The following is a 23907-nucleotide window of genomic DNA, read 5'->3' on the forward strand; positions in this document are numbered from 1 at the left end:
AAAACATGATATTCTTTCAGGGGAATCAATTAAAAAAATATCAGAGATTGTAATGCTGTAGTTTTATAGCAGCAAGAAATTAATTGAGTTTCGATTGGAAAAATTTGTGGATGCCCCCGCTTTAGAGAAATTGTTCACAATGAAATACAAGAACCAAAATTATTTACAATGAGTCCCCGTTTGAGAATGAACCACATTAGTTGGTTCGAAACGTCAACCAAATCGTAATGATGTGATTAATCCGAAAGACATTTATCTACATTATAAATCACAAAAGTCTTAGATCTAACATATTAAATATAGTTCATTTATATGATTTCGAATGCAGAGGCATTAGATCAAATTCTATTAGATAAATAAGGTTTCATTTCTTGCATAAACAGAACACAGCATGTCATCCAGGATTTTTTTAACAGCGCCTTCAAAGTTCAACAACTAGATGCCACTTATAGTCTTGATAATCATTCTTGGAGAACCCAAAAAAATACTACAAAAAATAGTTTATATTTCCAACTTTAAAACACTGAAAACAGCTCCACAAAACAAATGCAAGATACATGTATTCTTACAGACTTCTTATATTTCTTGCATTATGGATACTCAAGAATCTAACCTGGGATCTCTTTCACAATTCACAGTTCGATAGTCGCAACAGAAGACAATTAGAATCACAACAAAACAAGTTCTGTAGACCTATTGAAAACCTAATTTCTCATATAGAAAAGAGTATGATCTGCTAGATGTATTAGGACCTATGCTCCCATGGGTCAACTCAGAAATAAAATATTGTATGAGGAGAAGTTGGCGATGCATGAAAGTTGAAGTTGCAAGCATAGGAAGCATTGCAGGTACTAATCAGCGTGGACCAAATCTCCATAATCTGTACAGTTCTATATAATTACAAGCAATTGGATATCATGATGGGAAAATCGAAGTGAAACATGAGGATGAAAAAATGCGTGCTAATGTTACCAGCTTCTTCCCACATGATAATCACACCACTCTTACAAAAGATCACTTGCAAGCCTCCAGAGTTGTTTGTCATCTTGCAAACCACGATGCAGATATAGCAACATATGTAACAGGGCAGCACAAGGTTTGCAGTCACCATTCTGTAAAGAAGGATTAGGTGCTAATTTCTCACACAACACAACCCTGCCTTGCACTCTCTTCCACAACATATTATCAGTCTAAAGATCAAGATGACTCTGTGCAAAGAAGATTGCATGAAATTATAATATGGTACAATACTGATGATATTAATGACATGTGCTTGAGTTCCACTGCTCTTTCAACGTTCTCTTACAGCCGCCACAAAAGTTTTCTAGGATCCCCTGTAACTTCAACTCATAGACAACTCTTGTTTTCGAGAATCATCTTGTGAGCAACGCTCATCCATCCCATATATGAATCAAAGAACTCTCTCAATTTGATAACCTCCTCAATACTTGCTTTTGAGAATCATCCTGTGTGGAGCCTTCATCCAACCCACATATGAATCGAAGAGCTCTCTCAATTTGATAACCTCCTCCCAAAGCAACTTCTCGTTCCAGATGTGCATAATAGCTCTCAAACACACTAACAGTTACCTGCAGACAAAAGTCTAACATGAACAAGAACTCAATTTCAAGATGATTAATATCCCTGGTGGAAATACCACCTACTTTTGCATAATATGCATTGTTGTAGTTCCTGTCCATAAACAAAACAAATTCCTCTGAAATCAATAGGCTGATAGAAAACATTAAAAATTTGAAATTTGAAGCTTGTGCTAAAAAACAGACGGCAATTCTAGACACATGTTAAACATTGACAACCGAAGCTTCTGCACCAGAGGTTAGAAGCATTAGCCATATCACTTGCATTATGTATAAACTTTAAAGTAATAAAACTGCAAAACATGGTCAAAGCTATACATTGACAACCGAAGCTTCTGCACCAGAGGTTAGAAGCATTAGCCATATCACTTGCATTATGTATAAAGTAATAAAACTGCAAAACATGGTCAAAGCTATAAGATTGTAGAGGATTAGAAACCTTGGCTCACTAAGTTTTATTCGTTCCATGAAAGGGGTTCAACCCATCGCTTCATGGGTTCAACACAATGCTGAAGTTCAAATTTGAATGAAATACAGAACAGTCTTACTCGGATACCAATAGTAGAGCAAAATGCTTGTGTGAGAGATAGAGAAAAAATATGAGGAAAACAAAAGCAAGATACTAAAGGGTTCATTTAAGACCTGTTTTCTTCATTTCAAGGTCTCCAAAGTCCAGTAACATTGATATTCAAGGTCTCATTTACAGGTCATTTCTTTGGCTAGGGATCTCTAATGAATTACAGTATTGAAGTTCAAAATGGGTTTCCATTATGAAACAATTTTCATTTTCCTAACAGATGCTGAATGAAAGTATTGGTAAAAGTATTCTTCATGCTAACATCCCACTCTACCTCCACTGCAGAATGACATTATTTTGAAGTTTATGAATCGGATATTAAACAGAGATTCAATCACAGTTCATCAGAGAAACCCTAACTCATATTTGCCACTAACACAAGTACAGCACTGAGCCAGAGAGTACCAGGAAATGACTGTAAACATAAATATAGAACAAAGCACCTTCAGTACACTTCAAGAAAGTTAAAATCTGTGGAGGAATTCAAACACTATCCCTAATCGTTTTTCAGATCTTTAAAAAAATCTAAAAAATAGAGCCACAATTTATATACTTTTATTTGATTTCCTGAAAATATGGAAACAGGCATAAAAATTGTTAAGTATTACAACCAATAGAATCTTAATTAATGAATAACCAAGTCTAAGATACTTACATATCATCAAGAAACTTGGCAGCAACCATCACACTAGTGATTAGAAGTCTATGTACATTCTGAGAAGTAATCCGAAACCCTGAATTGAGTTGAATCAAGCGGTCGATATACGCATATGCAACTACAAAAACAGAGGGACTACAGTGCACATACTTGAAAATCCTCTCCAAATACTGCTCAATGCTGATGTCTGGAATTCGAATGCCATGAAAAACCCCCAACCTTGGAGGTGATAAGCACTGACTTGTAGATGTCGATTGTCTCTCATTCCTAACCACAACCCTCTCAAGAAGGGATGAGAGAACCGAAAGGATACAAGGACTACTTGGTTCTGCAGAACTAATATCAGAAGTTGAAAATGAGTATATGTCAGACCGAATCCTTCTTGGCGAGACGTGCTTCATGACAGAAGCCATTTGTATGCAAAGATACAGGAATTTATGTTTCAAAGGCTGCCACCATCATCACTGACTAGTTAGGACGAGAATACTACTCGTGAAACAAGTCTATTATTCAGAATTTTGCGATGGAATTCAGAATTGAGGGCAATTAAATACAAAACCCACCGCAATCTAAAATTGCAGGAAATCAAGTGCAAAATTTGCAGAAGCGAGGAACATAATATGTACCAAATCTAAGCTGAATGGTTGCAAGGTCAGTTGCGAAAGATGCAGGACAATAAACTGTTTTAATCCCAACAAATCAGCCAAAACCCACGGTCACATGCATTATCTTGCAGAAATAACGGGTCTAATTTGCCCCAAAGGAACGCCAAACCCAGGGCCATGTGCCTTATCTTGCAGAAATAACGGGTCTAATTTGCCCCAAATGAAAGCCAAAAACAGGACCATGTACAAAAAGGCAGCAATGATGAACTGTAGTTGCTCCAAAACCCAAACTTATTTGCAGAAACGACGATCTTTACTTGCAAATAAGTTTATCTCATGGATATTGAATCAGTAAGTTTTAAAGCATAAAAGCCTTCATCGTAGAAAGTACTTCCGGACATTCTAGCACCAAGAAAAGATTCTTGCGCCAACATAATGATTGTTTCATCCGCGAAAAGGAGGGTCAATTGGCGCGGAAGGGATTCTGCTGAGAACAATAAAGCAGGTAAAGGCCGATGCCATCAAACCCTACCTACCTACCTGCATTGTTTCCGGCAAAATTCACACCGATTTCTAACGGAAGCGCACCACCGACCTCAGGCATTATCTATGCCATTCAAAGAGACCGGACGAAAAAAAGCGGAAAGGCATGGTCTACCGTACGAACCATAAGGGGGCCCGCTGGGTTGAATGCTGACGCGTCTTGCAACAGAAACTCTCTTCCCGCCTAAGGATATTCCGACGTCGATGCATTTCTCCCACACAATTTTCTGCCGACAGAATGACATGCCTTGCGAAATCTGAATAAAGAGAACAAATTATTTTACTTTAACCAGATATACGCATTTTTACTGCCAGGCTTGCAAGGCAGCGAAAATAGGGATACATCGAACGGAATTCAATGTTTTGACAGCATATACTGCCACAAAAAAGAGATACAGCAGCGTCAGAGGACTGCAGAGACCGTGTAGGGATGTCAAAGGTTCGAATATAACCTGTACCTGTGAAAGTGCATTCAAAGATCAGCTTTACCTTTGCCAGAATCGTAACAAAAGTAAATCATTTGTACATGTTAGCAGAAAATATAGAAACAAAGGGCATTTTTATGGCTTATGTGTAGAGCAGCTTGCAAGCTGGTACATTACAACAGCCGTAGTTTAGATTTGGCCAAAATTTAAAAGATAGTGCACAGTGTTTAAAGAATTCAAGGACTAAATTTCTTTAAGCCTTTTGCGCCGCTAGTTCCTTCATCTTTGTTCAACTTTTACATACTATGCGGTAAAATTAAAATTTCCGGCAGGCGTAACATTTAAAACCCTAGACCAGTATTTATCGGCAGAAATGTTAAATACAGGGTTTTCCAACACAGAGGAATGGTTTTGCATTGAGAAAAACCTTATTGCGATGGACTTTTCTGCTGACAGCTCCATCATGTTAACTAATACCAATAGACATCATCAAATTGAGCCTTTTTAGGCGGCAAATTGCTTAATATTTAAACACTTGCCGGCACCGGTCCAAATAAGGGGATTTTTGGCTCCGATGTGTGTTTTTCCGCTAAACAGGAGGTCGATGTAGATAGTAATTAGACGTTTTAAACTAAAACAGCTTTCGTTTTGTAGCTTAAGGCGCACCAAATTTTATTTCTTGGCTATAATGTGCAAATCTCCATTAGCGTTACAGTTTCTCCGGTAAATGAGGACCAAAACATATATTTAAAAAACACACATTTTCGGCTTTGAAGAATTCTTTCGGTTTAAGATGCATATGAAAGCAGCAGAAACGCTAACCTGATCGCTACTGGTAGAAACTAAACCAATATTGCAGCACTTGCTTGCCATTTTACTGTCCTCCGAGCTACATACTGGTTCCGAAAATGTCGAAGGTTCAACGCTTGACTGGTAAATTAGGTCTTATCGAGGTTAAATTCCGGCCTCGATGACCGTTTTAACCCCTTCCGTATGATGTACCACTTCATCAAATTTCCACACCTTTGGCGAAGTCAAAGTAAGAACCCGAAAGTTCGTTAAATCTTTGCCGTGTGACGGTGGTCACGCGACCACCGCGCTAAAACTCATGTTCCCCACACATAAAATTACGAAGGCACGTAACTGACAATGTGGGGGTTGAAGTTGGATTCATTTAAGAGAGTATCACATTAAATGAAGAATCAAGGATATACGTTTATTGTTCAAGATCCAGAGGTAAAAGTTTATTCCTATTTTTTTTTTTAATTAATCACCACGAATTCATTCCTTACTTCTAACTTCAGGGAAAAGACAAATATATAAAGATCCAGAGGCAAAAGTTTATTCCTGTTTATTTTAATTAATCACTGCGAATTCATTCCTTACTTCTAACTTAAGGAAGAAGACAAATATATTTAAAAAAAAAAAAATCTCATCCCGATTTTTTTGGAAGTTTTTTGGTGGGTTTTTTGGGTTTAATTACTCTAAAATTTGACAATAATTTATTGAAATTGATGAGTAATTTCTGCACAATCAAAATGCTTAGGGGTTTTTCAGGTGCCGAATCCATATATACACTCAAAAAACCAATTTAAATAACACAAATCAAGATTTCACCTCAAATTTTTCCACCGAATTCTAATAACCAATTTAAATAACACAAATCAAAATTTCACTCAGAAAATCTAAAAAGTCGCACTAAAAACAACTCATTTTATTATTATTAAAATTTAATTTATATCATAAATGAAGTGTTTAGTAAAAAAATTAATATTTAGAAATTTTATATATAATTTATTTTTGAAAATTTAAATATCAATAAATAATTGTAAAAATCCATATGTTTTTTTGGTTGGAATTGAGCAAAAATAAAGTTTTTGTTAAATTATATATTTTTATTATTTAAAATAGATTTTCTAATATAAAAATGGATTCAACATTTTTTTTAAATTTGTGACACTTGAAATGTGTAAGGCGTAGATCACATTATTACTATATAAAAAGACCCAAAACATTTAACAATTAAACTATATATATATATCATTACAATTTTTTATTATTAAATTCTATAAATTCTATATATATATATATTTAAATAATTTGTCATCCCAAAAAACTCAAACATTTAACAATTAAATTACATTTCTATCATTATATTTTTTATTATTAAATTATATAAAAAAATTCAAAATATATATATATATATATATAACTTATTTACTTACTTGTCAGCTTAAAAATTTCCCACGACAAATTAATTAGACTAGCATGATCCATCATAAATACGAATCTAACATGAGTCGAGAGGAATCCAATTTCTTCACATGCAAATTTTTTTATGAGTCCACATTATTTAGATGTTTTTTTTTTTTTAGATCTATGGATCTAACATGAGCCTAGAGGGATCCAATCCAATTTCTTCACGTGCAATTTTTTTTTATGGGACCACATTATTTAAACGTTATACTCAGCTGTAAAATGAGCCTTTGGACTCAACAATGCTATAAAAAGACTCAAAACATTTAATAATTAAACTGCATATCTATATATGTATATATAATTATAATTTAATAATAAAAAATTACAATTATATATATATATATATATATATATATATATATAATTTAATAATAAAAAATTACAATTATATATATATATATATATATAATCAAGCCAAAGCCTAAGCACACCATGTGATTCAATAGTTATCTTCCATGAAATTCCAAATTTAGCCATCCATATATGTATATATATATATGAAAATGAAATAAAATAAATAGAGTAATTTAGAAAATATATATTAAATCAGCGTAGATCCATCTCAACTCTAGATTTATCAAAGCATACATAGAGATCAAATCTATGGAGGTGCAATCTTATTTTCTAAGTGCAAAATTTGAAGAAAGGTTTGCACCTGGAGAGAGATATGAAGTTAATATGGATCTAGGTTGGTTTAATTATTAATTTTTTTTTAATGTAATTTCACTAAGTCAAAATGTTTTAATTAATAATTTAATTTTTTATTTTTATGTAATTTGATTGGGTCAAACGGTTAGATAACATAATATAACAGGACATTACAACATCTCTTCCATACTGGGATGAAGAGTGTCTTCCCCACAAAAATGTAATAAAATTAAATTAAAAAAAAAAATATGCATATTTACAAAATATTTTGATTGTGAAATAAGAGGTGGTTTTTCGACATGTGTATTGATGAGCCATGGTATTGGGCCATGTTATGGTATGGTATGGTTAATAATATCCATGTTAAAGTGGGGTGAGTATCCATGGTTAAAAATCTTGTTATATTGTAAGTATTATTTTGATTGTGAAATAAGAGATGATTTTTGGGCATGTGGTATTAATAAGCCATCATATTGGCCCATGGTATGGTATGATTAATAATATCCATGGTAAAGTGGGGGTGAATATTCATGGTTAAAAATCTTGTTATATTTGAAGTATTGAGTTTTTATGTGCTTATTAATGAAATTTAAATATGGTTACAAAATTATTATTGTAATTCATATAGTAAAATGGATCTTAATTTATAGTTATTTTTTATATTGATATATTTTAATGTGATAAAGGTGTAAATATATCTGAAAAGTAATTATAATTTTTTTCTTTTAGATTTAATCAAAAATATATATAAAATAAAATTCAAATAAAATATTTATAAAATATTTTGATTGTGAAATGAGAGATGGTGTATGGGCATATTGTATTGATGGTCCATGGTATTGTAACAAAGCCTATTTACAAGTTAATAATATCTATGACAAACATATTGTTATATTGTAAGTTTATTGTAAGTATTAAAGTTTTGATGTGCTTATTAATTAAATTTAAATATGGTTCCAGAATCATTATTCTATTTTATAAGGTAAAATGGATTTTAACTTATTGTTGTTACTTATAAGTTATATATTTTAATGTAATATATATATATATATATATATATATATATATATATATATATGATTTTCTTTTATCTAAAAAAATATTCATAATTTTATTAATAAAAACAAAATTACAATGTAACAAATTGAATTTTAGTATTTTTATTACTTTTAACTTTTTAATTAGGCTCTATATTAATTTTAACCGTCATGCAAATGTTTACCAATCCTTTATGTATTATAAATTGGACATATTAATATAAACTCAACATATCAAGCCGACATGTGAAAATGTTTACAAACTTTTTTATATTACACATACATATCACTCTTATACTGGGTTGTAGAATCGGCCCAATTAATTAATTAAAGGAAAGAGAATGCTATCACACATATCAACAACCAACTTATACTTAAAATCAATTTTCCCAATTGAATTTTTTTTTGAATAAAGAATATTTATAAATTTAATATTTTTTTTAATAGAATTTTAAATATATAAAAAAATTGGTAAGTCTAACAATTGTATTGATCCATCAAAAATGAATTACATCACATCACAGTACATCTATGTTCCCCTAATCACTCTACACAACATTACATTTTTCTTTCCTGGATTTAGGCTCGAGGGTTATACATTGATTAGACTTTCTTTCCTTTCCTCTTTCGAACATTTATCCAACCCAAGGGATTGTCTAAGGCAACCACTTCCTTTCCTTGAGATGTTTCCATTGCCTAGTGCTCCAGCATATTTGTTGGCTCCTTGTCACTATCTGAATGGTTTGATTCGTGGATACATTTTTGCCCAGTCTTTGCAGATGTCGAAATTATGGCTGAATTTTGTGTTGTGCTAATTAACGGATAAGCTTCCTCCCCAGATGGAGGAGGTGGCATGTCATGAGCCCGAGTTGGGTCTGCAGGATCAGTGTTGGCATAAGGAGTCTTTTGATTCTAAGAATTACCCAACCCATGAGCCATAATGGACTTAGAACTATTGGGTCCTTTTCGATCTTGCCATCCACGATTTTTCTTCTTGGCTTCAGGGTGTGAGGAGGTGTTTTGTGAATATAGGCAAACATTCTATAGTTGTCTGAGCTACTGGCAAGATCTATAGCAAAAAGTTGTATTTTCGTAATCCATCGATCAGGAATAAACCCTATTTCCCCATTTAATGAGGATTTTATCCAACAATCCTTTATTGAGGTCCACTTCAACACAAATGCAAATAAATATTAAAAATAATCTATGATAATTAAATATAATCAAACATATATATAAATAATTTACAAAATATATATTAAATAAAATAAGTAAATGAGTAAAAGTGAATGCTATCTGAAAACAATGTTGAGTTGAGAGATGGTTGGAGTTGAGGGAGCGGGGGGCTAGGCGGTTGAACCCTAGCCCCCTCGACCCTATTGTTCATGCCTCTATCCATTCACATTGTGAGGATTTACATCATTTGTCGGTGCGATTGTCATCATTTTTTTTAGGCTCTCTCTATGGAAATCTTGGGTATTTTGTTGTGGCTTTTTGCGTGTGCTCAGGTGCTTTGTTGTGGTGTGTGCTTTCATCGACATCCCTTATTGCCATCATTTTTCTCTGGGTAGGGTTCTGCTCGTGGTCTTGTTCATATGTGTCATCGCTCCGTTGTTTTCTATTTTTTTCAGGTGACATTTGTTTTGTTTCCCACTAGGATGTTGCCATGGATTTTTGTTGGGCTTTGGTGCCCTATTTGTATATGCTTAATGCCTGATATTGGGTTATTTACATGGGCTATCAAGGCAACTTGTGCTCTATTTTAGTTTTCTAAGGATTTTTGTAAATGTTTGTTGGATTTATTTTTACATGATATGTAAGCCAATTCTTGTAGCATATGATCCTGTCTTGTGCTCGTTTTCTTAAATATGTCAAGACCTGTTGTTGCTCGAATGGATTCACCATATGCAAAATGTAACTTTGTTCTTCTATTAGATGAATATAATTACGGGTTCTTTTTCTCCGAAAAAAAATAAATAAATAAAAATGTTATCAAATCAACATATCAATTTGTAACTTATACTCAAAATCAATTTTTTTAATTGATAAACTTATAACATTATAACCAAAAATAAACTTTAATTATAAAATTTGTTTTAGTTATAATTTATCAATTGGGTTTATTTTAGGTGGATGAGAGGAATTATTATTATCCTCTCTTATGGAGCTTTGTTCTAATGGCATTGAGCCTTGTTGCTGAATGCAAGATTATTTATAACACACATATAATTAGAATGAACCTAACATTAGTAAGGTGAAATCAATCCCCTATGGGGGTGGTTAATGAAGGGATGCATGTGGCAGAGTGTCGGACTGTTGTCACCATAGGAAATACTAGTGATAGGCATATCCTACTTACCAGACTCGGGATCATTAACATCGACTCATGCATGCATTAAGTTTTATGGCTTCTCATTATTCAACAGCACAGGAAGGTCTCACTTCTAAAGAGTTCGCTTGTGGTGAGGTGATGGTTATTCTCTAGATTTTGATGCTCCTTTTCGTTATATTTTTAAATGAGCTTCTTTATCTCATTATGGACTTTCTCTATCATCCATCTCTTTCAGTGACACTCCCCATTAACAGCTTCTGCTCTTTCCTCCCTTTCTCTCTGTCATTCATTAAATGGAGTTAATGCTCTATGGGTGAGGTTTCAAATTTGTTAGTTGTCTCAACAGGTCTCAAAATCTTCTCCTATATGCATACTCTTGGCCCCTTGGTTATCTAGTCGTTCAACACTTCATGTTGATTCATTTCCTCTATCACCATGACCCAATAGCGTGCAAGATATTGCAGGTGTGGTGGAGGGAAGGGTTATTGAGGTGGTGTAAGAGCTTGGCTCCACATTCAATCTTCTACTCGGTGCAATTTGTGCTCAATGTATTAGAGGAAGATATCTATTAGAAGTGTCAGAGTCATTGGGACATGGAAATGCTTCATGGGATTGCAACCTTGGTGTCGAATACTTGGCAGACATGAGGTAGGAAGAACTAGTACCTCTACACAATAGACATATATTAGCACTTGAAGATGCTCCTTAGAAAGGTTTTGTTGGAATGTCATGACATGCAAGATAAAATCTTGACAAAGTTCAAGAGAATTCAACTGTAGTTGGTTGACATCAAGGAATGTTTGGCTCATATTGAAGAAAACTCTGCTCTGAGCTCGACCCCTGCATAAACAATAAGAACACGACTCACCCAATTAAGGTGGAAACCTCAATATCCTTCTTATTTTTATGTTATAACCCTCTTTAGGTTTTTTTATAACATCCTAAACAAATTCTTGTGATAAGTTTTGGTCACAAGCTAGACGTCCTAGACACTAAATAACTTATAGCACTAAAGCTTACTATATTTTTTTTAACTGTAAAATTATATTACATTGATAATATATTTTTTTTGCTCTAATTTTCCATACAACAAATCAATGGCAAATAATCATTTTTAGTCTTGTAATTTTGTACATTATCAATAAATTTTAAGATAAAATCAATAATGGAATATACCGATAAATATTATAAATGTTATTCTAAACAATAGAAATCACTAGACATAATATCAAAGCCATAAACAATGTTAAGATGAGAGTAATTTTTTAAACAAAAATTATGAGAGTAATACCAAAATTAAATGTAAACTAATTGCCGTAAACTCCCATTGATTTACCACTTGAAATGTAAAAGGTATTTCATAACCGTGAAGAGAGATATTTTCCTTTTTGTAATTTTGTTTAGGAGTTGTCTATAATGCGACTTTTTGAGATTCCGGTGACGGAATCCGGCGGAAGAAATTGAGATGAAATCATGATTTGTTGCAGTTAAAATGGTCTTTTAACTGCATACACCCTGAAAAACCCCTGGGACGGTTTCATTGTGCAGAAATTAGCTATCAAACTTGGATTCCAATAATCGCCGGAAAGGCTTTCAAAAAGTCGCGTTAAAGACTACTCCTTTTGTTTAAAGTAAATACATTAAGGTAGAAAGGTACTTATAATACCATGATTTTTTTTCCTTATTAGTTGATGTGATGGTTAGTTGATGTGATGGTTGTATTGATATTAAGATAGGTTGTCATCGTGTATGTGGGTTTTTTTGGTTTTGTTTGGGGTGATTTTTGTTTTTGATGATATATAAGTTTTCAATTTATTAAAAATCAAAGTGAAAGTTTCAACCTACCATGATTATAGATCAATTATGGTAGTCACATGGGAGTGGCGTTTTCTCGTTATATGGGTGATGATTGTAAGGTTAGTATGTTTATTTGTTTGATATCTTTTTTATACGATATATTGTTGTGTGGGGTGTGTATATGAAAAATAATAAAATATATTAATTTTATAAGGTTTTATAATTGTTTTTAGAATTACAAATATATATATATATATATTTTATTTCATTTCATATTAATTGTGAGAGTGTGAGAGTTGATTCAAAGTAGTATATAAGTTTTAATATATTGTTATTTTTATGCCAATGGGGAAGTCACAAGGGAGTAGTATTTCTTATTAAAATAATAGTTGATTGGCTACGGAGTGAATATTTGCTTGGCATTTTCCTCTGTCTACAATATGTGTTATGTGGGATGCAAGTATGTGAAATAACAAGTGAATGCACCTATCTTGTAGCATCTTGGAATTGATTTTAACAATATAAAACTTCATATGTTCATGTGTGTTATCCTAGATTCGTTGTGACCGCTAATATGCAACAACTATAAAGACCCAACATACCATGATCATTATGCTAGTGAGGGTAACCTTAAAGGAATGGTATCCCCTGCTCACGTTATTGTTGATTGGTTGTTGGGTGAGTATGTTTGGTTGCTCGGTTTTCCCCTCCTCCTCCATACAATGTGTTGTGTGGGTAGATATGTGTGAAATAACAGTGTAGTACCCCAGTCTTATGGCATCTTAGAATCACTTCTATAGCAATAAAATTTCCTTTGCACTTACGTGTTACCTCACATTGGTTGGGGTTGGTTTGCAATAACATATAATTCCCAACATACCATGATCCTTATGCCAATGGGAGCAACAACAAGGGAGTAGTGTCTCATACTAACATAAGTGTTTGATTGACTGTGAGGTGTATATGTTTATCTACTATGTCTCCTCCTCCTCGTTATGGGATGTTTTGTGTGGTTGCTTATGTGTATGTGTAAAAATAACAAACACACCTATCTTGTAGCACCTTGGAATTACTTTACAACTATTTAATCTCCTCCTTCTCCTAGTAAGAATTTTGTTCTATATTAATATAATTAAATGCACGAAAAATCTCACTCTATGTAAAAAAAATCATTTTATATATTCACATCAAAAGCTTTATCAGTTTAGAAGTTGACTTAGGTGTAAGTTTTCATCTTAACACAATAACATCTTTCTTTTGCTTTGTTACTGTCATCGCTAACATTTACATTATCGTGCTTTGTGTCCTTGATTTGTAATTCCTATCTATATGATGTTTATAATATTTACAATTTAAAATATAAAATAAATTTCCTTATTTAATTTATAAAAGTATATATTTTTAATTTATATTAATAATTTTAAAAATATATTAATTAAAAATAAATTATAAAATATGAAATAATAAATTTAAATTATAAGTATACTATTTAAATTAAAAAATTTACTATTATTAATATAAACATCATATAAATAATAATTAAAAAAAATCATCAAATGGAAATTCTACATAAAGCTTTGAAAATATATTATTATCCATTGAAACCATAGAAATTCTATGATTCGACCTCCACACAGTGACAAAATAATGTTTTGCCAAGCTTTAAAAAGACATTATTATCCATTGAAAACATAAAAATATATGATTAGACCTCCACACAGTGACAAGAATAGTGTTTTTCCATATGTAAGTGGCCATCCACTAAGCCATTACTCTCAAAAGTATTAATTAGTTTATTTTTGCATATTAGTTGGTCCTTAGATATTATATGAATATTAAATTTGATAAAAAATGATTATATGACATAGTTGGATCATGTGTATGAAGAGACATCATAGATATTATATGAATATTAAATTTGATAAAAAATGATTATATGACATAGTTGGATCATGTGTGTGAAGAGACATAAAGTTCAAAACAGTTACAGTAAAAGAAAAAGTCAATATCTCTTAAAAAGTGGAAAGGGGGTCACTGTAAATGTGTGCCCACTCTTATTGTAAGGTCACCACTAAACATTCAATTGACATTATATATATTATGTGCATGAAGAGACATCCCTTTCACATCAATATCACTTGAAATATGGAAATTGCAATTATAATGTGTGCCTCTTCTTGTTATAAGGTCACCAATAAACTCTCATGAGCTTTTGGATTTTCTCAACTTGCATACCTGACAAATACTTTAGAGTTGTATCACATAATTAATAAAGTCTCGTGAGCTTTTGGATTTTTTCAACCTGCACATATGACAAATCCTTTAAAAGTTAGTATCCCATATTTGTTGTGATCAAAGACTATACTTTATTCAAATATCATTGCCTTGATGGACTTCTTCCTAGCCGGGATAATTATCCCACTTGGGATAATTGAGGTACCAAAGTATTTCATAGATGTTTTGAACTTTGTTGTTTTACATTACATGGAGATGGTATTATTTTTATGGAGATGTCAATATATTTATAATGTTATTTGTTTATGTTATTATGAATTATTGAGTTATAAAAGCAATTTGTCATGTGATTTGATTTTGAAATATTTATTTTAAAAGTAAGAGAGATTTTTTTTTTAGTTTTTTTGGTTCACGGATCTCGAAAATTGATGACCACTATATCTACAGAATATTTGTATCAGGTAGGTATACCCGAAAGGAATACTTTTTGTCAGTTCAACCACATAGCCTAACCCTAAGAATGTCAAGAAAATGGAACGTGTGACCTCTCAATAACAATGGTACTTTTAACAACGGGAGCTCGACTATTTGAGCTAACCCCCGGGACATAGTAAGAGATTTTTTATTAATTTAAAGACTTTTCATAATCATAATAATAGGTTGTGATTTTTATATAAATATTGTAGATATTTTTTTGTCATTTAATGTCAATTTCAGTATAAAGTATATGTTAATTGGGCATCTTCATAAACATCAAAGCTTTGATTTGTATGTTGAGCATAAAATTCATACAACTTTAAAGTATGTATGACAATTTTATCATTTCTCTATAGTAAAAATAAAAATGTGTGTATGATTTTTCAAGATCATTTACTTATATAAATGTACCTTTCCTCAATCCTTGTGAAGATTAAATGAGGAAGAATTCAAGAATGTTATTTTAACAAAAGACTTCAAATCCATGTTGGTTTATTACTTATGGGGAGTTTTGTTAGGGCTCATAACTTAGAATATTGAGATAGAACACATTACCAAGATCATTTATAATCTAGTCAAAACTTGTTGCAAAAACTCAAAGAAAGGATAAAGATAAATGTTGCAAACATGGGCAAACAACAATTGTAAAGAAGAAGATCTTGAGGGCTTAAAAGAGGATACCTAAAGGCTAACTAAAATGGAATTTTTAGTCCCTAAATTTCCTCACATGAGTTTAATATTAACCATAGAGACATGAATAGAAATAAAGGATTGTGCCCATATAATCTAGAATTAATCAAGTGGCAAGCCAAGGCAAACAAGTTTTGGAAGAATCTTTTGGGATTTAATAGGGATCCTAGTTGGAATATATCCTCAAAACATAGGGGAATCCACCAACAAATTTGCAGGAGTGATGACTGTGACAAGAGATCTATATATAACAAAGGAACTCATAATAGAACGTTTGATCATTGGACTAGACTCATAACTTATCATAGGAGAAGAGAAACAAATCTATCATGAGTGTCTCCACAACAAAAGAGAAGAAACCTCATTCACTAAAGGAGACCGCTTTTTTATTATTCTCATTCCAAACATCTTGTTTCAATATTAAAACAAAAGAAGATTAGTGAATAGGGAAGCATATAGCTTTCTAATCAATGGGGTATTGTAATGTCACAAAGTAGAGGAACCTCCAAAGTATGTGACAAATTCCTAGGATTGTAAAAACTATAACCCGATAAGAATAATTAAAGGGTTACTTTAGCAGATCAAAGAACATCAACATAAGTATATCAAATGTAATATATCACAATAATGAGAACATTGACAAGATGCATTTCCATTGAATGAAATACTAATAATCACCCATCTCCATGGAAAAAGATATTATCATGCAAATTTGACAACAAAGAATCAATGGAGGAAGCCATGATCAAGACAAATATCTCAAATAAGTTGCAAGAAAGACAATTCAATTTTAAAAGGTTAAATAGCTTTTACCTTTTGCACCTCTTTTGTTTATGCAGGTTAATGATTTATCAAATAAAGTGTAAATGTTAGATGTGTAGGATCAATAAGCAATGCTAAAAGGCTTATCAATTGTCAATGCATGTAATTTTCATTCTTCGTAATATAAAGGGTGTTACTTTATTGACAAAAAAAAACAAAGTGTGATGATGCTAAAATTAGAATTTAAACAACAACATCCAAAACATACTTACAATGTGAGAGAGGAGGAAAATTGGGATGGAAACCCAAGTAATGCTTTAAGTCTTAAACCAAATATTTAGACCAAGGTTGATTTGTTAGGAAAGTTAGTGGAGTTGTTTCACTTTAAGTGTATTAACTCAACTTAGATGTGTGTAAATACATTTTATTGCAAGCCTTAAATTAGTAATTAAATTTTCTTTAAAGGCACATTAGTATGACTATCCTAGTATATAAATTAATATCATAACCACAAAAATTAAATGCATGCTGAAATAAAATACAAAAAATAGTAAAACCAACAAGAAATAAAATCAATATAATTGTATCTACTTGAAAGAAGCACCTAAGGCATTAATGTACATCAATATAGAGAAACAAAGATGAACAAACATTTAAACTTGATTTTGAAGCAAAGAAAGAAATCTAAAAAGATAAAAATATACACACAAAAGAATACCAATAGAAAAAGATAGCTTTATTAATCAAAGTTTGAATTGGACAATAGAATAACCCTAGTAGGGCACATAACTCATTAAACACCTGGCAAACGGGGTATTTTTGAAACCACGAACCATATGCTATGCATAGATTAACCAAGGCAAGTGAAGCCATGAATGCTACAAAAGTTTATGAGCTCAAAACCCAAATTGTTTGGAAAGTATTTGCATCTATGTTTGAGTTAGTTCTCAAAATTTTATGGTAATGTGTACAACCATGAACCCAAATAAACAAATTTACCTCTAGAAGAAAGCAAACTTACTTTCACCCTTATGCTTGACTTCAAATTCAAGTCATATTGTTGTGACAAGAATTTATTAAACTATTTGATGGATTAAAACAACATGAAATTTTGATATTCAATTGTAGAATAGAAGCGTACACGCTCTTTCTCCTCCCAATATTCAAGTCTCCTTCCTCTCCTTTTATAAAGGGTAGGATGTTAGACAAATAATCATAACTACCCCCTAAATTTTCATCATTCAAGCAAACACTGACCTTATTCATCTATTGTATAATGCATAGATAAGGGATTAAAACAACCTTTGCTTCATCAACCAAATAGGCCACAAGACTATTTTTCACTTCCAATTATTATAAACAAGCAAAAAAATCACTTATTAAATCTACTCACTAGTATGGCTCCATGCCCAAACTTAATTTTTAGCATACCACCATTCAACCATCTCAACACAACATTGAGTATAGTGAGTTGTAGTGTGCATTCGATGCATGCATATGTATATAGCCAAGGAAGTATAAATGATACCACTTCAAAAGCATTCCAAACATGTATATGTACTCAAAATTTTGTTGTAGGGATAAAACCCAAACAAATGTGCCTATAACTATTAAGTAGTCTAGAACACCACACAAATAAAAGACCTATGTATGCATGCATCCCCTCAAATAATCACTCGCCTTAATACATAACATCTTACTAGTTCTACTCATGCATATATTTGTAAACTCGATAAAAAAAACTCTATGCATATATCTCACTATCCAAAAGTTAATGGATTCAATGTTTGAGCCCATAGACCAACTATCAACAAGAAGCATAAACCAAAATAGATTTGAGGCATTTTTTTCTTCAACCATCAAACCATGACACGAGTGTTTTCTAACACTTATCAAACGCCAATGGATTTTAAAAACACTAAAATGTTTAATATATATTAAGGCATGGTTATGCCATGATAATTCAAGTTAAAGGCAACATATACCACCATAAACAAAGGCACCTGCAACTAAGCAAAAGGATCACTATTCCATACCTAAAATTCTTGCCCAAAAACCACAAATTTATTTTGACAAATGGGTTATCAACAAGATTTCCAAAGTCAATTTTGATTTTGCAAGGGATAAATATGAAGAGAGGGAGATGTGCATATGAAGAGGGAGAGGTTCATGGGCTTTTTCCCCATGCTCACAAGAGTCCAATTGAGCTAGTGTTTGAACCAACGCAAGAATATTCAAAAGTGTATCTAAGGAAAGGATCACTTTGAACCTCAAACATTTCCTATCTTCAACCACCATAACCAAACTAAGAGTATTATATCATTGTATAAAACTCTATTAGGAAGCACCCATGGGTTGGAAATTTTACAAGCAAGAGCAATGGTGAGCATATATGATACCCAAGTCAACAATACAAGGATTAACTTGATAAACAATAGGTGGGTATGAACAATGGTGGCCTTAGCTACACATAGACAATCAACCTACCTATTGTTTAGCACTAGCTTTTAAAGCAATATTGGAGATGGGTGCATCCTTGATGGTCTAGTTAAGAGCATCAACAATGTGAAAACATGCTAAAAATTGACTAAAATGCCATATTTTCTAGTATTTTTTCCAAGATGTTAATGGATCAAATATGATAGTTTCCAATATCATCATCTGAAAAATTCAACCTCGTCACTTAAAAAATGTGATTTATAAGCTTTTTGAAATCGCTTAATCAACCCAAAGCATCAAAATTCAATATATATAATAAATTGATCAAATCATAATTTTTTTCTTTTGAATCCTCATAAAGTTGATTGAAAATGAGGCACATTAATTAATGCATAAACGACATCCTAAAGTGAATCTAATTCTTGAAATAACATGGAATGAGGTATTTTTATTCCATGTTTTGTAAAGAATATAATAATCAAAATATCTTGTACTATTTGAAGCCTATTAATTCACCCGTCTCTTAGCAATTTAGCCAAGTTTAAGTAAAGTTTTTATTTGTGTATGTCTTCATCATCTTATTGCGGTGTTTCACATCCTTCCTATCTTCACATCATATTATGAGAGTGTCTCGAGAAGACTCACACAAAACCAAATAGTGATTGCAAAAGTCATTAAATACATACTATCATTTTATTTGTTTGCTTAGTGTCTTGCTTTGTGGCTTGTAGAGCTTCCTTGTGGCAATTTACAAGCCCTAACCTTTGGTCTGAGAATAGTACTATATACCATCCCATAATGAAAAGTTCTAGTTAAAAATATCATTTAGCGCTTCACACCCTATCCAATCAAAAGTATGGTGTTTTCTTAGCCCCATATTACAACTATTATGAGCAATAAGAACATATGGACAATCCTTGAACTACGTACAAAAATTGTAGCAAAGACTATTACATCCATGGCTACCTCCCTCATTGTCTTTAGAGGCATTGGTGATTGTTATTCACATCAACTCCTTTAGAGGTTTATTGTAGAAAAGTCTTGCTAATAACCTAATCCTTTGTAATCACTTTTGAGTTTACCTTTTAGTTTAGTGATAGTAATTGTTTCATCAAACTTAGCCAAATTATATTAATCACATAGATATATCCATCATTATATTTTGGGGGATATAAATAACTGGTACAATATATTAATATGTTTATTGTGTTTTTTACTATATGGCGTTTTTTGTTGTAGATAAGAGTCGAGAGAGACAAAATTTATGAAGAAAGTCCTAGAAGCTCAAAAGAAAGAGAAAACCATATTTGAGCGACTAATCTCAGAATGCCAAGACATTTCTCTATGTACTTTTGTGTATTTTACTGCAGTGATAATTTTTTGGACCTATAATTTACTATTAATTTTCCATTAAACATAATCAATCCATATGTTTTAATGAGTTGCAATAATTTAATTTCCTCGATATTAAATTAACATTTATTTTTTAGTGGTATGTTTACCTAATATCTTATTATTATTATGTAATAGCATTTCATGTACTCTAATAACAACAATATCTTGATTAATATTTATTTTTGAGCGGTATGTTTATCTCATATCTTATAATAGTTATGTAATAGCATTTCATGTACTCTAATAACAACAATATCTTAATATTATTACGTAATAGCATTTCATTTTAATAGCATTTCATTTTTCATGTGCCCTAATAACAACAATATAGAATACAAACTAGACTGGCCAAAATAATAATGTGTATTACAAAATACATGTATTAAAATTATTTAGCATCATCTTAAATAAGTATATATAATATTATTTTAGTTATATATAATATTATTAGATGATCTTTTACCTGTTTCATAACTTGTAATACAGATTATCATATTAAATTGATAATTACGTAACTACTTGATTAATAAACACTAAACATCAAGTAAACACACACATTAAATGATGTATTTTTACTTTAAGGACTTTAGTCATTTAAAATATGGATTGCCATATTATTTATGGAAAATCTTATAGGATTGTTATATTATCTATACAAAATTTTATAGCCATTTATAGGGTGTCGAAGTTGTGCTACGCATTGATCCTTTATTTTGTTGATTAAAACAAAATAAAGATAAATGTTAGTGCTTGGTTTAGGTGGGATGATAGGTCCACTAAGGAAAATTGATTTTAGAAAGTGCTCACCCTAAAACGTGACTTAGTGGAGGTGTTATGGTGGGTCCAAGGTGGGTGAGTAGCAATTGTTGCATACACATAATTTTATAAAGTTCCTCCATCCAAAGGATCTATGGGATTGATATTGTACGTTGGTATTTGAAATTATTAGGTTGTATACATTTTTCAAAGGCCTCCTTTTTGTTATACATCTTTATCATAGGGTGGCTTTTACACTTCAATAGCATGAAGTATGATATTATAATAATTAATAATTGATGTATATGAATAATTTGTTTAGGCAATATTTGCAATTTCACCAAAATGTGTAATTGAAATTAATAAAGTGGATGGAATAATGTTTTATTATTATTATTTATATTTGGTAAATATTAAGACTTTTAAGGATTTTATTTATTTTAATATGATTCGGTGGTTAAGAAGAAGATGAATAAATGGTTTATAAGACATAATATATGTTAAATATTTTAAAATGAGACAAAAGAGTAAGTTGGTTTGACTATGAGAAAAACTTTATGATTAGATATCTTTAAGCCAAAGTCATAATGAGATTGGTGACTTTTCTGGGAATTCTTAGTTATTGGGTGTATATTTTAAAGTGGTCAATCAATTAGATGTATTTCAATTTTTTAATTCTAATTACACTTCTTTACTCCCTATGAGCATTATATGATGCAATGAGTGAGAAGTGAACCACTTGTGCTCATGAGGAATTGGTAATTAGTGCATGATGCCTCTGGGAAAAAGGTCATGTGAAAATGGAAAAGATTGTGAAAAATAGTAATTCCTTTTAATTATGAAGGGTACAAGTCTAACTCTTATCTCTACCCCTATGGTGTTATGGAAGTATTTCTCTTTTATTTCTCATTGGTGGCTAGAAGGAGGAGGCTCAATATTAATATGGAATTACATCTTAATCATAAATTAGGTCACTATAATAGTAACATTCTCATTGACAATGTTAATGTGAGGTTAATGGAGGATGTTATCACATCAAGTTGGGAATTTTCCCTTCAAAACCAACCTCTGAATCAGAAATTTTTTGTTGCATGTAATTCCTTATAAACCATATTGTTTAACATTTTTCACTGAGCTTTATCAACTCATCCCTACTAGGAGGATGTGTCTAAGATAAATATTGCAATGTCAAGGCCATTTGGTAGGATTGAGGTAGCCTTTAGTCACCCCGTTTAGCAATATGGCTTGAAAAGGTTATATTCCCTTTTACATCAATACTATCCATTAGCCACCATCCTCAATAAACATTGGGTGTACAAATACATCAATTTTTTAACTGCGTAGTTTGTGGTCCATGTGTATCTCCCACAAATTGCATGTTTTATGTGGTTGGATATTTATTAGGGGCTCCCCTCCAAGACCAAGTGAGTAAAAGAGTGGGGAATATGATGCCCTTTTTTCTATTTTCCAACACTCTAAGATGTTGAAGCACATGTTCTAGGATTATCAATTTATAAAGTGTGGGTGTTCACGATGAATATCTAATTCTTTCCAAGAAAGGATTTACTGGAAAACATCCATACTTCATGATTGCAACTAATTGATTCACTCCTTTTTAATTTGTATTTGGCATTATAATGATCTCTACTTTATATGCCTTGTTTAAAGTCTAATGTAGATCTATTTTTAATTAATTTAGTGCTTTTTTTATTTTATTTTCTATCCCATGTGGATGGATTAGGTATATATAAAATTGTTGGTTAAACATTCCTTGCTTACAAAGGATGCAAGGCTTCTAGGTGCAATATCATAATTCTATTTTATTTCCACTTTACTAAATTGGATGCAGAAGAAGATGTAGATTCCATACCCTTGCACCTACTAATGTTGAAACCTCAATTAAAATTTATGTATATTGGATAATGTTGGAGTAACTTAATTGTATGGAAAAATGACCTTGTTAGTCCCTGCCTCGCCAGGGACTATAACATTCGCCTCGTGATCAAAGCGTGTTGACTTTGCATTGTTTTGTTGTGATTTTGCAATTTTAACCAAAGTTTTAGGAAAATTCTTAATATTTCTATTTTCTCGTAAATTCAAAAATAATTTTCTATTTTTTTGGAAATCTTATTTCTAATTTTTTATTGGCTCAGAAAGTTTTAATGGGACATAATTCCCCTGGTGGAGGGAGTTTTTTATCTATATTTATGAAGGAAAGAAATGAAATACAAATTTAGCAAAAACACATAGATACAACGAAAAACAACTATTGAAAATTGTTGACATACGGAAAAGAAACAAACTAGCTTGGGCGATGGTAGCTTATCTTTGAGAAGAGATGTAATGGCTACGTGTCTTCTAAAATGTGTTACAATGAGGCTGAGATGCCTTTTTATCATCAAGAAATACTAGAAAACCCTAAACATCCAAAAACCTAGTAACCCTAGGAGAGGAAGTGTCAAAAGCTTGTGGGCCAAGCTGGGGTTAGTTGGAACATCAACTTTGTGGGGTCGTAACTTTAGCATATGATCTTCGTTTGGTGTGCAAGATACCTCATTAGAAAGATCTATCTCATGAAAACAACTTTCGACTACATAGCCTTTATTTGTTCATTTCCCAAAAAAATGTTTTTTAGGGCATCAAAATGGCTCCTGAAGTTCAGGACCCAAAAAAA

General features: G+C 31.7%; 1 protein-coding gene across 1 annotated transcript; it reads right to left on the reverse strand.

The window, feature by feature from the left end:
- Nucleotides 1–485: 485 nt before the first annotated feature.
- On the reverse strand, nt 486–5436 carry LOC149141172 (cyclin-U2-1-like). The gene is made up of 4 exons (XM_089446307.1): nt 5229–5436; nt 3460–4439; nt 2831–3282; nt 486–1692 (listed from the first exon to the last, which is right to left on the reverse strand). Exons 3-4 carry the CDS (start codon nt 3244–3246, stop codon nt 1425–1427), a joined length of 684 nt encoding a protein of 227 aa, XP_089302433.1. The 5' UTR covers nt 3247–3282; nt 3460–4439; nt 5229–5436; the 3' UTR covers nt 486–1424.
- Between the last annotated feature and the right edge of the window lie 18471 nt (nt 5437–23907).

This window comes from Pinus tabuliformis, chromosome X (genome assembly GCF_031772625.1).
Source record: "Pinus tabuliformis cultivar Carrire ecotype Pingquan chromosome X, CPIR1, whole genome shotgun sequence".
NCBI lineage: Eukaryota > Viridiplantae > Streptophyta > Pinopsida > Pinales > Pinaceae > Pinus > Pinus tabuliformis.